The following is an 18,311-nucleotide window of genomic DNA, read 5'->3' on the forward strand; positions in this document are numbered from 1 at the left end:
CCCCAAAGCACACCATGCTGTTTTCATTGCAGCACAAAAATAAAAGGCATATTCCCCAGTTCAGGTAGGAATTACATAAATTAGGAGAAGGTAAAATGGGATTTGGAGCACCAGGCTGAACAATTTCATAAAATCTTTAATGACCATATAAATTAACCCTGGAAAGGCAAAAGGTCATCAGAACACATTTGCATACTCTTCTATTTGCTTTTGATAAGCAGAGCTTTTATGCCGAGAACATGATACAATTAACCCTTCAATAACCACATAAAATGCTGCTATGGACATTTCAAGTGTCAAGCATTCACTGAAAATTACACACTGAATAAAATTTTCATTGCAAATGCTATAGTGATTGAAAGAGGAAAACGTGGCCTTCTTCACACCCCATGTTTTATTAATAACATTCTGGCAGCAGAATGAAATATCCACTATCATATGTAGCAGCTGAGCACAAAAAAAAAATCCCTATTTAGTGGTTCAGTTTTCAGCCATGCTCTGCAACTGTGTAAGCAAAAAGGAGAAACAGGACATCTAATACATTCAAAATAAGAGTTGGATTAAATTGAGGGTCCCTCAAGATACTATAATCTGCATGCATTTATTCCAGTTTTACACTTTGTACTCCACAGAGGGGGAGAGCCTTGGTGGGAAGGTGCCCCTTTGTGCAGAGACGCATGGAAATTTCACTTTAAGAAGAACTCTTGGTGTTTTGTACTCTGTATTGCGTTTACCTATGGAAGATAATCTGTGATCAGACAAATACTTTTCTCATATGTTTCTCTTCACAACAGCAGGCTAGGCTGCGGGGACCATGGCTAAGAGGGTTTCAAGAACAAGAAGGCTGAGATCAGGACCAGATCAGGCTGTGATCCTGCCAAGTCCAAGTGTACACTGGACATGATATCCAGTGCAGCCTCCTGACAACTACTTCTCAACTCATCCTAAGGAAGGCTGCAAGATGGCTTTGAATAGATTTACTAGACCTTGCCCCTAGGGCTAGAAAATGAAGTGTCGGAGTGCTACTGAGAGGCCTTATCTCCAGGGGACACAAAATTTTAAGGGCTATCGCTACTCCCATTAATAAAACATTGTGTGTCAGGAAAAGAAAGAAACTTATGAAGGCACTAAAAAGCAGGCAACAGTATAATCTGGGTCTCATCAGACAGATTTTTGCAAGGTCCTCTTCTTCATTTTCTGGTATGTGTTTCAAGTGTGAGAGAAATTCCCAGACATGTTCTTCTATACATCACTGTGTTGTCTGACCTCAGCCTGACCCCGGCAACAGTTTGAGAAATCTGAATGTGAACAAAGACTCTGTGTCCTCAGCAGGGAAAGATGGTGGGATAGAAGCTCCCCATCAACTTAATGGCAAACAGCAGTTCGAAGGCAGGAACTCTGCCTGGCTTCTTCAAGCTGCAACTCTGAGTGGCAGATTTGCCGGCCATGCCCCTGCTTCTGTGAGGTTCCCCCCTCCTCTCTTTGCAGGCTTCCTTTGAAGTAGGCAGGCAATTAGCTCTAATGCCCAAGCAATTCAGACCCGTTTTGTGGTTTTGAAGGCAAAAGCTGTTTATTACAGGTAGGCTCTTTGGAACCATAAGAACTTTGCAAATTTTTAATCAGGCAAAAAATAATCACAAGGTAATTTCTCCACACCATAAAATTCCATATAAGCCAGAATAAAAGGTCACTTTCATACTCAAAGAGAGTTTTAGAAAGAAATTTGACATTCATTATATAATTAGGCTTTAGAGTCAAAAGTAATGTGGAGAAACCACTTTCTCTAGCAAACCTTTAGGCTAGAATTTTGGGTGAGGAGGAGTGGCTATATTCTAGTTTAGATGTCAAATTTTCTCAAGTATAAAGTGTCATAAAATATAAAATGCCTTCTAAGGAAATTAGACGCAACATGTTAATGTATTAGGAAAGCACCACAGAACTGAGGAGAATACATGTTCTAAGTGAAATTCTAAACACAAACATACTAAAGCAGTTTTTTGAGACCCCACTGCACTACATGCAGTGGTAATAAAGAACACAACAGCTTTCCACAATACCATTGTGTTGACAGCACATGCACTTTCGATCTCCTTCAACAACAAACAGGACGACAAGTAAAATATTTGTCTACATGTTAAACATCATAGTACATACTGCTGCAACTTAAATTTGATTCAGATTCCTCTAGGTCTTCCCAATTATTAGGAAAAATATTTATTTTTAAATGTTTCAGGAGACTAGAAAGAGAATGAAATGCTGTAGTCTGCTATTATAGAAGTACTGCACAAGCATGGGGCGCCTAACTTTGCCCATTAGTCATAGGCTGTTTCATACCCGCACATCAAACAGATTTAAAAGGTTTTGAGTGTTCAGCTTAAAATATTTTCAGATGAATTATAAAAAATGGAAAATGACTGTCATTTGATCATGTAATTTATAATGTGCATCTTAAAGCATATATTCAAATTATATTGATTGGAACTACATTCTAATCAATTCACTTGCACTTGTTTTTATAGCAATTGGCACAGCCAAAGCCTGTTTATAATGTTTGGGAAAAAAAGTCACACACTTTATTTATTTCCGTGTGTGTGTGTGTGTGTGTGTGTGTGTGTGTGTGTGTGTGTGTGTGTGTATACATGAAAAGTCTGTACAGGTCACCACAGGAAGTTAGATTCCCATGGAACTAGAGCTAAAGATAGTTCTGAGCTGCTATGTGGGTTTAACTACTTAACCCGGGTCTTCTGCAACAAGCCTTGCGCACTTCATTTTTAATACTACGCAGCAATTGTATATATTCAGAGGATATGGTGTACTTTGATATATGACATTTTGCTCTGCTATACAACTTACTCCTCTTGTCTAATTGAATCTAGGAATCAATTACCTATCTTTTCATCCTATGGATCACTGCTCTATGTTCTTTTATGAAATAAATTAATTTAGCTTCTATATGAGTGAGAAGACGCTACATCCCTTTGAAAACAGGTGAAGAAGAAGCGAAGGACAGATGATAGCTGAAACACCTTCAGTTTTATATAGTGAACTTCTCTGTTTCAGACACATATTTGTGAGATTTCACTCTCTGCAAGTCCTCCGTGGCCTCCTTGTCCAGTCTCTTCCCTTTCACCTTCATTCTCTCCCTGATGTACCTACATCTAATTGTCCTTCTCAACATCTACCTCCAGTGAGCTTCATCACCTACAGGGGAAAAAAAATCTCAATCTTTTGTGACTAGAAAAAATACCTTTTCAACACTAGGTCCTCCTGATCTATGTTCCAGAGTCAGCTTTCTTTAAATAATCTTTAATAAAGTGCTTGAAAACTGTCTTGTCAGAGTTCCGGCTATCAGCACCACCTGGCATTGTTGAGCCCAGATGTAAGGTTCCTAATTTAAGCAGGTCTAGACTTGCGTGAAGGCTGGCAAGTGTAAGTTCTGCTCACATGATGTTTCAGGATTGGGTTGAACCTTACAATATTGTTTGTGACAATCCCTGCTCTCCTGTGTGTCCCCTTGTGCATCCTGTAGCATTATTTCCAATAGCTGTTGCTATCCTGTAGGTCCCCTTTTGTGTCCTCTTTTGACCAAGTACAACTGTTTCATGGGATAACTCCTCCCTTTTCTTTTATGTCCAGCTTAGAAAATAGTTTCAGCATGTGGGACAGTCAGCTAACGATAATCACTTCATAGGTTTCTTTTGTGCTGATATATAAAACTCAAGTAAAGGTATTCTTACACAAACTATGTATTTAAAAATGAGTGTTCCCAGCTCCGAAAAAAAAAATGAGTGTTCCAGTATCACTAGTATTATTCATTGTTTTCTTCTCCAATATGTGATTCCCGAGATTTGAACTAAAAATCAATGTTTCTGGGTTTATTTGTGGTTTTCTTTCTGCTTTTCTATGTTAAATAACATATGCCAGAATTATCTGTATAGTATCTAACTAACAGGTAACTGTTTTATGAAATTAGAGATTAAGATCTATAATATATATTTATATAAGCATAAGTATTTAAGCAAACACATCTGCTTAAAGCATTTGGTGTAGTATTTGGATCGTGGCAGGCAACACGGAATGCTGAATAGAAACTAAACTAAGTTAGGAAATAAAATCAAGGGAAGAAAAAGACAAATTCAGATGTTACACAATTCTTCCATTTATTTTTAAAAAATTTAAAAGGGACTTCTGCTTTGGTAATGTTTCCTCAGTTTCTATTTATTTTCTTTCTGCTGAATCACATTTATTATGTATCTTTTTCTCTTTTTTAAATAAAAATATTGCCTTTATTTTGTTATAAAACATTATGCCACTTACCATATTATTCATTTTATTTTTTATTGGATATTTTACTTATTTACGTTTCAAATGTTATCCCCTTTCCTGGTTTCCCCTCTGCAACCCCCTTATCCCATCCTCCCTCCCCTGTTTCTATGAGGGTGATCCCCCACCCACCTACCCACTCTCACTTCACCATCCTGGCATTCCCCTACACTGTGGCATCAAGCCTTCCCAGGACCAAGAGCCTCTCCTCCCATTAATGCCAGATAAGATCGTCCTCTGCTACATATATAGTTGGAGTCATGGGTCACTCCATGTGTACTCTTTGGTTGGTGGTTTAGTCCCTGGGAGATCTGGAGGGGGGTCCAGTTAGTTGATATTGTTGTTCTTCCTATGAGGTTGCAAACCTCTTCAGCTCCTCAGTCCTTCCCCTAACTCCTCCTTTGTGGTCCCCATGCTTAGTCCAATGGTTGGCTGTGAGCATCTGCATCTGTATTTGTCAGGCTTCCGCACAGCCTCTCAGGAGACAGCTATATCAAGCTCCTGTCAGGAGGCATTTCTTGGCATCAGCAATAGTGTCTGAGTTTGGTGGCTGCATATGGGATGGATCCTCAGTCTTTGTATGGCCTTTACTTTAGTTTAAAATACCAAAAAATAGAAGCTTGCTTGGTGTCTATTTACAGTATAACTTCTCTTAGTGAGAGTGAAAACACAGCTCAGTTCTTGTTCATCAGATGGTAATTTACTTTTTTTTTAAAATACAGCTCTCATGGACTTCATTTTTGGGGCTGTCATGTACCTCTCTGAACATTCCCCTCAGTCCCCCATATTGGAGTACCCACTGTTATACAACAACTAAATACTAGAATATCTCCAGCCATCATCTTTGTATTGTCTCCTTAGGTAAACACACAAAGAATCATGGCATTAAATTGTCTCACTTTGCCCAGATTCTAAAATAAGCATCAAACTTAATGTGTCAGATGTGGACTCATCCTCTCAGCTTAGTCAACCTCATTCCATTTTCTACCATCTTCATTGATTGACTTCACACTGTGAATTTCTACCACAAATATTTTTTGTATGGTCACAACCATATTCTACCTACCAGCAATCTCCAATTCTAATTACATTTAGTGAATACTAAATGCTAAATAAAGTAGATCTCATTTATTGCTTGAACTTTTGAATTTTGCTATGTCACTTAAGCTAACTGATCCATACTATGATCCAACTGATTAGTTTATGTCTGTTTGGGGTGTGTATTATGCTTGTCTTCCTCACTCACCAATTTTCCTCCTTGTTAGCCTTAATTAGCTCCTTGTAATGGAGCCAGATTTTCCCATCTTCATGGGGATGCATTTTTCCAGACTTTTTTCATAGCTTCCCATCGTAGTGATTCAGTTCTTAGCTCACAACAGCTTCTGAAGAAGTACCTCACCTGCTGCTCAGATGAAAGACTTCTGGGATTCTGTCAGCAACCACTATCCTCTCCTGGACTACAGGCCTAACGCTTTTCCCTTGTAGGTCTGGAGTAACGTCCAAATATTGGCACTCTTTTTAAATTGAATATAACAAATTGATTCATCTGATATGCCCTAACTTACTATGTAAATATGTCAATTAAAATATAATTACATCAACTAAACCTCCACTTTCCTCCCGCCTACCATCTCCTGCTTTACTTCCTTTCAAATTCACAGCCTCTTTTGTTTTTCATTTTGATTGATACATATACCATGCATAAGTATGTCAATAGAATGTGATGAGTCCATTTCGAGTTTCTTGTATGTATTTGCTCATTTGGAGAGCACCATAGAAAAACCACGACTGGTCAAATTGCAGAAAGGGGAATATCCACTTGGCTCACACGAAACAAAAAACTTTAATGACTAAAGCTTGCTAGGGCAGGGGGAATAAGCCTACTGCAGGGATGAACACTCTGATTGGTAATCCAAACCAAACATTCACTTTAGGGGTTTCATTCTTACAGTGCCCTCAGCTATGCCATTGACACTTATGAGAAGACTATTTTAAGAAGCTCTCTTCTACAGATCATCTACTTCATATCTTTTAGCACAGCCATCTGATTCTGAATAATTTTTTTCTTACTTGGACAGAAATAATATTTTACAGAAAGGGCCCCCCATGCCTTACTTATACTGTGGAATGGTAACAATGGTATCCAAAATGCACACCTTTCAGATTTGCTGAGAACCTGAAACTGTTCAACAAATTAGATCAACTTAAATAATTCTAAATATAGAATATGGTTAATCATGCTTTTATGAAGAACTGATCAAAGCAGTTCTGTGTTGCGCTGGTTCCATAAATTATGGAAATGATATGTGGCTTTTATTCATGGCAAGGCTTGCTTCTGAGAGGAATAAGTATCATTACCTGAGGCTGTCCTCAACTGCTGCTCTGTAAGTTCGTCCACACCAGTCCTGGCTCCCAAAGAGGCAGTCTCTGTAAAAGACATCAGTGTAATGGGTAAACATGTCATATCAAAGATAGAACTGATAATACAATAACCTCAAGTATGGCTACCATAGGATGAATAATAGGAGGAGCTTATAAGAGGATCTAGCATACTCTCAACTTTAGGAAACAGTACTTGTAGAAATTATACCAGGGAAGAATAGGCTGGTATTTAAATCCTGGTGATTAGTAAGACACAGTAAATACAAGAGAATATAAAATCATGAAAGCAGGAATGTTTGAATATTTACTCTTTGACTGGGGCTACCTATATATGATAATCATAGCAATTTATATCCATTATGAGAATTCTCTTACTTAATAAGTATCCAAATGTAAAGAAAAGACCATCAAATGAAAACTGATGTAGGAGAACTCAGAACCCCCTCCCCCCGCCACACACACACTGTTCTTTAAGAACAAACTGAAGAATGAATCCATCATTAGTCAATTTATATTTTCATTTGGTTACAGGGCAGAAATGGCATAAACCTGCTGGCTTGCTAACTTAACCTCAAATATGAACAGCTATGTTTATATAATTTCCTTCTTCCCTTCTTTTATCTTGCATAGAGAAACAGCCATATGCTATCAGAGCAGAAAGCAATAATAAATGTCATGCAGGTACAAGCCCTGGGTCTTATACAACAATGACCTACCTACCATATACACTAGTGCAATAGTGTCACAGATAATATAGGAGTAACCAACCCGTCTTTTAAGGTTGAATTTAAGGCCTATTCCATGATGGAACCCATAACTGACAATGCTAAAATGGACAAACACCTGAAACTACATAGATCATGGGCCCTAAGGGAAAATTTACTACAATTATTCTGCCAAGATAACAGAGCAGTAAAATAATGCCTTATATCATCCGCTATTCCCATAGATCAGAATATCACTCAACCCTCATCAGAGAGACTGCTTCTTCTACTAAATGGTAATTAAAGACAGACTCTTCAGTATAAAGAATGAGAGGTTTAAGGGGTTGGGGATTTAGCTCAGAGGTAGAGCGCTTGCCTAGCAAGCACAAGGCCCTGGGTTCGGTCCCCAGCTCCGAAAAAAAAGAAAAGAAAAAAAAAGAATGAGAGATTTGGAGTACTTAGCCCTAACAATTTGGCTTCATCAGCACACCTCCACCCTGACTTAAGGCTCAGGGATCTATGTGGAAGACTAGGAAGAAGGATTGTAAGAGCCAGATGTCGTGGATGATTCCAAGTAGAAAGAAATTATCTGGAGGACACAACAGGACTAATACTTGGAGAGTATGGGAACACAAACAGCACGAGTATAGGTTTAAACCAACACATCCCAGTGGGGAGAAGGGAAAGTAGGCACAAACCCACCCTAATGCATGAAGCTATTTGACATTGGTACCTGTAGGGAAAGGGAAAACCAATATTCTCTAGCAGAGTTTCTATGTAAATGTCAACCACACTTCAAACCATCCTCACATACCATGCTCAGAAGGAGTTAGTGAACACAAATGGACTCCATGTTTTTAATGTAATTTCAGTTCTTTTTAGGGGGTGATTTTTATTTGGTTTTATTTGCTTGGTTAATATTTATTTTCTGCTTTTATTTTATTCTTGAGAAACTGAGAAAGAACAAATATGGAATTGGGTTGGTAGGGAGGCAGGAAACATCTGAGAGGAGATAAAAGGGAAAACAATATGATGAAAATATAACATTAAAAAAACCTCTTAAATAAAAAAAATTAAAAGGAAGTGCTGGCTCGGGAGATAAGAGCATTGGCTGGTCTTCCAGAGGACCAAGATTCAATTCCCAGCACTCTCATGGCAGCACTTAACTGTCTTATGTAAGTCTAGACCAGGGCATGTGACACCCTCACACACACACCAGGCAAAACACCAATGCATATAATAAATGAAAGATGCTTCTAAAAAATTAAAAGATAAAAACCACTAGACATTAGAATGTGTCTTCAATATTTTATGCTTTCCCCATTCTGAACCACTGTCTCCTGTTCTCTTTTACAGTATATCTTGTCTTGTATCTCTTTTCCCTGTCTTATTTTTCCCTTCTAGAGATCAGTGTTCTCCTCTACAACACCAAATATACTGTAAACTTCTTTCTTTATAATCTGATGTCTCACTAACATTTCAACAGGTGCCATTTAATGATATAAAGTAAAAACTCATGGGTCCACCATTTCTGGGCATGAGATCTCAGGTAAATTCTTTTCCTCCAGGTCTTAATTTATCTCATTTAAAGCAAAGACATCACTATATAAATAATTGATAATACTAAGGGTAAATTCTTAATATAAATAAAACTAAAGAGATATAGTCTTCAAAGTTAGAGAAGACTAAGTGTGATCAATCTGTTTAAAAGGGTTTTCCCTCAGCTCTTAGTCTTTCAAACTGACTTATGTTTGTCTAATATTTCTAGGTAGTATCACCTCCGGTGATTCTGAATGCTTTAATTAAACAAATAATGAACCTTTAAAATATAAATGCACACACAGCCAATATTATTTGCTAATTTTTCCTGCTGTCTCAAAATGTTTGTCCTTTAGTGGTAACCTATTTTAAAATAGCACAATCATAATAAATTTACAAAACTTCCCCCAAACATATACAGAAACACTTTTTTTATAAGTATGTCTTAAATTAATCTTGAAAGGTAGAATTTGTCCTCTGTCCTTGCTCGTAAATCCTGCAGTGATTTCCAAATAGTTCACGGCCTTGATTGAGCATCCAACCTGTCATAGAAGCCTCACCTTCTTACTTTTGCCCGAATGGCTTTAATCTTGGTCATCTTGGCACTCTTGGATTTAAATGTCTGTTTTGTTCTTCAACTTCTAGCTTCCTATTATCTTAAAGTCAAAAGTAGGTTCTCTGTAAACAGTTGCCTTACACTTCTGACTTAGCACTGACTATAGATAATGGTGATGAGTTTTTGTATGATCTGTATATATTTCCTTACTATCCTCACATGTGCCATGTAAGGACAGAGAATGACACAGAAAATTGTCCTATGAAAGCTGCTTGCATCAAAGAAAGCTACATTTCAAACCAGAGTAGGCTCACCAGGAGAAGTTATAATCAGTTCCCAATATCCAGATATTGATTGATAATTACATCCAGCCCACAAAACAGTCCCTGTGACACATATCAGTATAATATATAGATATAGATATGAATAAAACTATGATTTTCTAGCAAAAACAAATACAATAAGTGAACAATGAATCACACCCCAACACACACTTTACTCTATAATTTAAATTCATTTGAAATAGTCATCAGTTGTACCCAAATGAATTTTACATAATGATTGATACTTCTTAAAGGTTAATAAAAACTGAACAATGACAGTTATTGTGCATATGTCTGCTAAGCAGTATGTAAGATATGTGTGTGGAAACAAATATGTAATACAATAAAATTGTGAGGGAATTAGTAACCCTCGCTTTATAAATAAGGATATGGGGAATTAAACAGATTGGTAACTTATCCTAGGTCATGATATTAGAAACTCATAAAGTCTGGACTAAGAACCTTGTCTGTCTTTTCTAGATGCTGAAAAATACTTAAATGACCCAGTTATAGTAGTACAATATTTGGAAGATAAAGATTTACGTAGGCTTACTAAAGTCTAGAAACTCAGTAGAAATGAATGAGAAACCATGTTCACTGGTCTTTTAAAAGTCCCAATATTTAACAAAACATTTATGCTTTGTCATTATAAAATGTAAGTAAATAGTTTGTGTTACGTTCTATTTATTTTTCTTGAATCAGGTAGACCATCAAAATAAAAATTATTACAAATTAAATGCTGCAGCATGGAATCTGCTTCAGTGTAAGTCACTCTACAAATATGTTCAAAAGAATTGTGGTTCAGTGTACCCCAGAGCCACTTTAGAGCTGCTTTTCTCTTTTATACAAGTGATATAAATATTTTAATGAAGGAGATTTTAACTTATCAACAAACTGATTAGTGCATGCATTACTGCCTATGTAAAATGCAATGTTTAGAATCTAATAACAATATATAACATCTTGCAATATTTCACTTTGATAATTGCTGTGTAATAACAAACCGACTGCTGTTAACTGGATCTGTCACTTTGAGAATGATTTAATTAAGTTAGTAATTTGTTTGCTTTTTAGTATAAGACCTTTTAAATGCTGCTTAAAAATAATTCTGCTGAACTAGCCTGTCTAAAATCTGGTTCTATCTTGTCAATTTAGTCATGATCGCATACTTGAAAATGGAATCCAATTACTCTATTCTTATTAACACAATGCGGGACACTCAGAAACATTTTTCTTAGAACAGGGTATTGATCATGGAAATGAGTAATGTCAGCAAAAGCACTTGTTGAAGCAAGTTGCTTGATGCCAGGTCTTGACTAAGGCTGTTTATTCACATTCACTTACAGTTGTCCAGTGATGAAGTTGTGGTTTGAAACCTTACCCTTTCATTTAAGAGACAGTTTTCTAGGCACAACGTTATGCCAACTGATGCTTTTAATATCCTAAAGATAGCTTTTCCTTCAATTTTGCAATTACTTTAAGTGTTCAGCCTCACCATGAGGGCCATGTCTACTGACTCCTACAGATGAAACTTCTCACAAGTTCTCTCCTTACATCGCACAGACATATCCTCCAGAACTCTGATTGTCATAAGATTCTCCATTATCTTTTCTTTCTCTTAAATCAAGAATACTTATTCTAGAGAGTAAATTGATGGGTTTTGGGCACTCAAATCACCACTTTCTGAAAGATTCACTTCCCCCTGCTTATTGGGAAAATGTTAAAAAATCTAATTGATACAAATCTCATGGTTTTCTTTCATTTTTATTGAAAGTAGATTCTTCTCTTATACAATATATTCCATCCACAGTTTTCTCTCCTGTCCTTCAAACCATCTGCCACCCTCCCTCTTCCCCAGATCCACTCCCTCTCATTTTCCCTTAGGAAGAGAGCAGACCTCGAAAAGACAAGAGCCGAACACAACAAAAGCAAATACAGCAAGACAAGGCAAATGCCTCAGTCTTACTCAGAGATATCTCTTTTTTTTTTTCAGGAAATAGCAGTGACTGCTAAAGATTCATGGCCCCTGAAGATGGCGAGAAGATGCTGGATGCTGGACACTTTGACATAAAGAAGACATGATGGCTCTCCCTCTAAAACCTCAGTCAAATAGATGGACCTGATTAACTCAGTGGGTCACAAAACCAAACAGGCATGAGTGTGGCAAAGGGATTTAAGAAAAATGGAGACATGAGTGCAATGGGAAGAATAGAGGATATGGTTAGAGTAATTATCATGCATTCTATACATGCATTAGGTTGAAATGAGAGGACATTTATTAATAAAAATCTACTTTTATTTAAGCAAAAAAGTGAAAGTTAATTACTTAAAATGGGAAAAAGAATTTAACGTTGAGCGATTGAATCTACACTAATTGTTTTTAATCTTTTACTGTGCTTCATTATAAGTTATATAATATATCACTATCATACAGAGTGAACACAGCATATTATATATACTCAGAGAATATACAAGTATCTGTACATGTAATTATGTATTTACATTTTTACACTAGTCAAATTTAGTCATACCTTGGAGTCCTGTAGAACTCGTCACTGCACACACCATCTCTGTTTGTCTACAAAGCTCTCACCTCTCACCCACATACTAATTTCCTAACATACTAAACGGTAATGTATATCACTATTTTTTAGCAAAATGAATTGCATCTAAGAGAAAACATAGGACAGAAAATAATAAATATTAAAACAATTATTTTAAAATAGTAGAAAAGAATTTTCTTTCTGCACTCTTTAGTAACACTTCAAAACTCCTGCTACTGTGTAAAGGAAGAAAAGTTCACTTTTAATTATTGAAACCAATAAGAATCTTAAAATAGCACAGGTTTCAAACAAGCTTCACTCCACAGCCCATCTAGCCATTTCTTCCCCTCCCACTTTGTTTTTGGGGGCTTTCTGGCCTCTATAAGGACCCTGAGACTCACTGTCCATGGCTATGTTCAAGACTGAATACAAGAGAAGACATTCACACATCTCCACTTCCCAGAAGATGAGTTAGCATTTGCTCAAAATTAGGGAGTTTGCAGGCATGCTATGTATTTCCTTACTTAATCCTCACAGGGATCTACCACACAAGTATTACCACTTTTAGGAAGGAGATGAGACATCAAAGCTCGGACAGTTTAAGTCATTTTTTCCAATGGCACAGAAAAGCAGACAGAGTGTTTTGGAGGAGTCCGTCTGATTCTAAAGCTTTGTCCTTCCTGCCCAGGACTGTGTGCCCCAGGCAGCCCCTAGGAGAGACCTCGGCCAGGAAGTTTAATAACTCATTTTGTTTTCCTTCCAAAAGACAGCCCAAGCTCCTTCAAAGCAAAGTCATCATAACAAGATCAGTGTTTAGAAGATACATGAAATTCTACATTTATTACTATCAGGTCATTTGCCTTTTAAAGCAGAGCTCAGAGCTTCCTAAGGCATTGCAAAAGTACCCAGATGAAGAACGTTTACAGTGAAAAAATGGTTGCGAGTGTCTTCTCCGGCTGTTCCTTCTGCACATGCAGAGTGCTCAACTGCTGCAGGGGTCTGAGGAGCTAAGTAACCCCATCCTTGTTGAACTATCATTGAGCATTCTCCTGAATGATTTCCTCCAATCAATAACAGACTAAGTGTACTGGATAGTGCTGTGTCAACTACCTGAATGGGCTTACTGTTGTTTGTTTTCTCAGGAAAGCTAAAGCTTCTTTTCTTTGTTATCTTTTACCCAGAAATAGCTTTTTATTACAAGGGGGAATGTCTCCTGAGTCTTCCTCCATCCACAATATATGATCACTATTTTGTACTTCCTAAGTCATCTCTGACCTCAGTGTAATGGGCATCAAACGAATTTACTAAGTCTGTGGTATCAATTAGTTTCAATAAATTACTCAGCTATGTTCCTAATGTCTTCTATTCCAAAGCGCTCTAACTGAGTAATTTTTTTCCTAACTTCACTAGTTCCTGATACCTTTCTCCTTTCTCCTCTTGATTGCTTAGAAATTAGATCAAATGGCAATGATCACAATTTAAGCATCATGTTGTGCTCGCCCATCTCTCACGCAGTTGCCTGGTGATTTAGATTTCAGTCTTTATGGAATTCATTGCAATGTCTGTGTTGTACTAAGTACTTTCCATTCCACAACTCCTCTGCTGGCTTTGATGACTGCTCATCAACAGAGGAAATATTTCAGGTCCCCAAACTGAAACTTGATCTAATCAATAAGGGCCTTTACTCATGTCAAGAGGTGTACTGTTCAACCCTTTTTCTATGACTTGTAGTTAGCTTTATGTATGCCAAAGTATTCTACAGTTGGTTTATCCTATTATATTTTCAAATGTATAACACAGCATAGAAGACTCTAGATATGATGTTAATAATATGTTTCTAGAACATACCTGATTGCTTCACCAAGATTTTATGCTCTTTGGCTAGAGACACTTTGTTTCTTCTTCCCTCATTCCACTACTACCAACAGCTCTCTTATGGTCCCTACAAATCTCACTATATTTGACGTCTTATAAATTAGACTCAGACAACATTTATTTTTGTGATTGGCTTATTTCACTTATTCTGAAAGTTCATCATTGACTTTTCATTGCTAAGCTTTAATGCTTGAAAGCATTGATTTGCTGGCTCTTGGTCACTGAGGTTTCTCAATACCTACATACTAGATCAAAAGACTTCCAAAATGACTTAAAGAAAAAGCCAATGGTCACCTTGTTGTATTCTTATTTTCTGTTTTAGTTTAAAATATCACTACTTCTCGGAATGCCTTTGAAAGCTCCTTGTAAGGGTGCTACTTCCCCTCCTGAGGGAAGGGTCATTTGTTCAACTCAGACGTTTGTTTATACACAGAAGCTTTGATAGTATCTCTGACATTTCGTCTCAAAGGTTTCTGCAATGATTCTGAGTCTGTACTGTTGACAAATGAATACAAATGTAGAGTTATTTTTAGTATTTTTGAGAGGTGAGGGTAGTGCAGGTGCCACTGAGGTTGGGAGCATCAGATCACCCTGGAGCTGGAGTCATAGGCCATTGCTACCCCCCAATGTTTGGCTGATGGTAGAACCTGGGTCTATGCAGTAGTATACACATAACCGGTGAGCAAGTTCTCCAGAGCCCTGTTGCTGACCTTTTAAATGTGTTCTCTGTCTTCTGTAACTTCACTACATGAAGTTATTTTATTTCAGTCACATTCAATGAGCCTTTTGGGTAGTTTTCTTCAGACTAACCACTCATAAGGAACATGTCACACCATGCCCTCTTGCTCAGGAGAATCAGAAGATGGAGCTCCAGTGTTGAAGTGATAGTCACTTTTTATCTGGCTCAGATTAAATCTCTTTGCTGTAAAAATCTGAGCAAGCCAATGTCAGAGGTCAATGACATAAAACTTCTATATGCTACACAACCTGGCTCCAAGAAGCCTGTGCTGAGCAAAGAATTCTTTCATTAAGAAAATATTGGCTACTCCTATGAATATTTTTTGCTAAGAGAAAAGCCTGTGGCTCTAAGAACAAAAGACACTTGAATGTAAATCCCAGCCTCTCTGTTTTCACACTATTAGACATTGACAAAATCAGTTACCTCATTGACATTTAAGAGTCTTGTCTGGTATATAAGTCTAGTCAGAAACCTATGGCAGACAGAGCCCAGTCCCAGCTGGGAACTGATGTTATTGTTTATCTAAATTGAAAAAGTGTCAAGCTGACTTCTGTTTGTTTATACCAAAAGTCAAACACTGCTTGAAGTCTTAGTCAAAGGAATCTCTCCTTCAAGCTAACAATAGAGAATGTAGAAACTCGTCTATACAAAGTGTTGGGAATGAGTGGTGGATAAATGTTTAGCTCTAAACAAGACAACTATAATTTCTACCATCTTCTTGAAAACTCATGGAACATTTTGGAAGAGGGGAAGGAAAGAATGTAAAAGCTAGAAGATGGAGAATCTGCAATATATCATCTTTGCATGGTACAGCATTAGCAATCATGGACTCTGAGAAATTCTGGATATCTGCAATGGGTCTGCATAATGAATGATAGATCATCAACAGTCAGATATGGGTAGAGGAGAGACTTAGATAGGGGGCTTCCCTCACTGCTGAATTATTTACTATTGCTGAATTCATTGACAGACATCATTTCCTTCGGCTGTGTGCTTATTGCTGAGCCGGCCAGGCTACAATGGACAAATTTCCAATCCAATTGTTACACAGACAGCCCTGATTAAACTATATTGGTTATGAAATCAAACCAAAAGTAAGGAACTGAGTGAGACTCAACTGGTGGAGGGGATTGGTAAGGACAGAAAGAGATTAGCAAGGGTTGAGAGAGAGAATAGTTGGGATATATTATTGACATGATGAAACTGTCAGACAGCAAAATTAATCATTAAAGTTTCCTAAGTACACTAAGTGTTGGAAATGGAAAGGAATGTTGACGGGTACTGAATGGAGTAATGGAAAACAGTACATGGCCCCATGGGCCTCCTGTAGCCTTGATCTAGCTTGCAGAACACAAGTTAATATACAAACAAACAGATTTACAATCTACATAAATTTGTGCTAGGGCCTTTTGGATTCCAACTCCCTGTTATACTTTATTTGTTCACGTACATTGGCTCTATCAGCCTTTTTTAATGATGTCACTATTATCCCTTTGATCACTTGATAATTTGAGAAAGGGTTGCATTTTGTAGACCTGGCTGACCTGGAACTTTTACATAGACTAGGCTAGCTTTGCGTTCACAGAAGTCTGTTTGTGCCACTCAAGCCACAGGATAAATGAAGTGTCCCATTCACTAACCTGGTTATTATTACTTGTTGACTATTTTGAAAACAGCCATTATAGCAAGACTCTGCACTGATATCATAAATTACATAGTTTGAACTCTTTAAAAAAAGAACATAAAGATATTTTCCATATGAATAATGAAAGTTATTTCTTTTATCAGTGGGAAAATTCCTTTTCTCATCTTTAAGATAGAGATCAGGATATTTCCTCACAGAGATACCATACATTGTCATTTTAAGTATCAAAAGAAGTGACTGTTTTTACCAGTTCATGGTAATCAATGAAACAAATAAAATCTGTGCATCGTCTTTTTTAAATACTTAACAATTAAACAGATGAACATGAAGATGGATATAGAATTCATTGATACTTACGTTTTTCTATTTTGTCACTTATAAACATCCTTGAATTAAAAACTTCAGATTAACTAGAGCAATTTTGTTTTTCTAACATTAAAAGTGTTAATTTTCCATTCACAATCGATTACATTTTCTCATAATTGATAATTTCTGCATATCACCATATTAGTAGAGGTTGATATTTGTCATATAGGTAGTATTGTACACATAGCATTTGTCTAGCAGGAAGATGCATCTGGATGGGGAAAGGAAGGATGACTTATGAGGAAGAAGATCAGAAAGACCTCACTGGAGCCAAGAGTGAGAAGTGTAATATGCTATGAATTTTTGAGTCAACACTTGGGAATATCCATGAAATATTCATTTAATAAGTCACTCCATCATTCATTCATTAGTGAGCAAGCTGATTGATGAGACTTGGCACATTGCTTTCTTTGGACTATGTTAGCAGTAGGAAAATAAATTGTTTCTGAAAAACAGCCAATTTATTTCCCTCTTGTCTGAGTGTATGTGTTGGCAAGGGGTTCCTGGATCTTGGAAAAAATGAGATTTTTTACAGTATGGTTGCTGCATTCATATTTGCATCTTTGGATTTCTATTTGGAAATGAAAGATACAGGCAGAAATTTTGTTATAAATAAATAACACTAGAATGTCTACTATTTTTGAATCTAACATTTTATGGAAGAGATTATGGAGAAAAGCTAAGGACCAATTTTGAGAGAAAAGGAATACAAGGTATTAAAGACTGTAGTAAGAGAGATGACAAGGGTGTTGGGTGTATATATATATATATATATATATATATATATATATATATATACATACATACAGGAAGATGTTTAATAAAAATTGATGTGGAAAGAAATAAATTTTGTAAGAGAAGTGTGAGGTAAAGGTATCTGGAAGCACTAATTAGTGATGTCTCTGAATAAAGCACAGGAAGAATGTCTACAGTGTGCAAGATGCCAACATAGGGCTAAGATTCTAAGAAAAAAAAAGCACAAAGAAGTAAATGACCCTGGAAGATAACAAGGGTGTTAAAGACCAAAGAGGGAAGCACATGACTCTAGAGAACACAACTAATCATTGGCCAAAAGAGAAGACAATTTCCAGAAGATTAAGTCACAAATACAAAATTACAGGTAAGTATAGCTCTCATCCTTCATCAAAATCTTCTTTTGTCCACTGATAGAAACTATTATAGAAAGCCACAGCTAAGAAAAGTGTGAGAACAATTATGGGTGCCCATCCACATTTGATACAGCTACAATACAACTACACCTAAAACTCTGGGAACACCACAGAAGAGTGGATGGAAAAGTTGTAAGAGACAGAGGA

General features: G+C 36.9%; 1 protein-coding gene across 6 annotated transcripts in view; it reads right to left on the bottom strand.

The window, feature by feature from the left end:
• Positions 1-18,311, bottom strand: part of Zfhx4 (zinc finger homeobox 4) — a 189,075-nt gene that overhangs the window by 25,990 nt on the left and 144,774 nt on the right. For all 6 annotated transcript variants that reach the window (XM_063281759.1, XM_063281757.1, NM_001191702.1 and 3 more), the window contains exon 5: positions 6,682-6,750. In XM_063281759.1, the coding sequence (XP_063137829.1) occupies positions 6,682-6,750 (69 nt within the window). The remainder of the gene's footprint in view (positions 1-6,681; positions 6,751-18,311) is intronic.

The sequence above is a fragment of the Rattus norvegicus genome, chromosome 2, assembly GCF_036323735.1.
Source record: "Rattus norvegicus strain BN/NHsdMcwi chromosome 2, GRCr8, whole genome shotgun sequence".
Taxonomy (NCBI): Eukaryota; Metazoa; Chordata; class Mammalia; order Rodentia; family Muridae; genus Rattus; species Rattus norvegicus.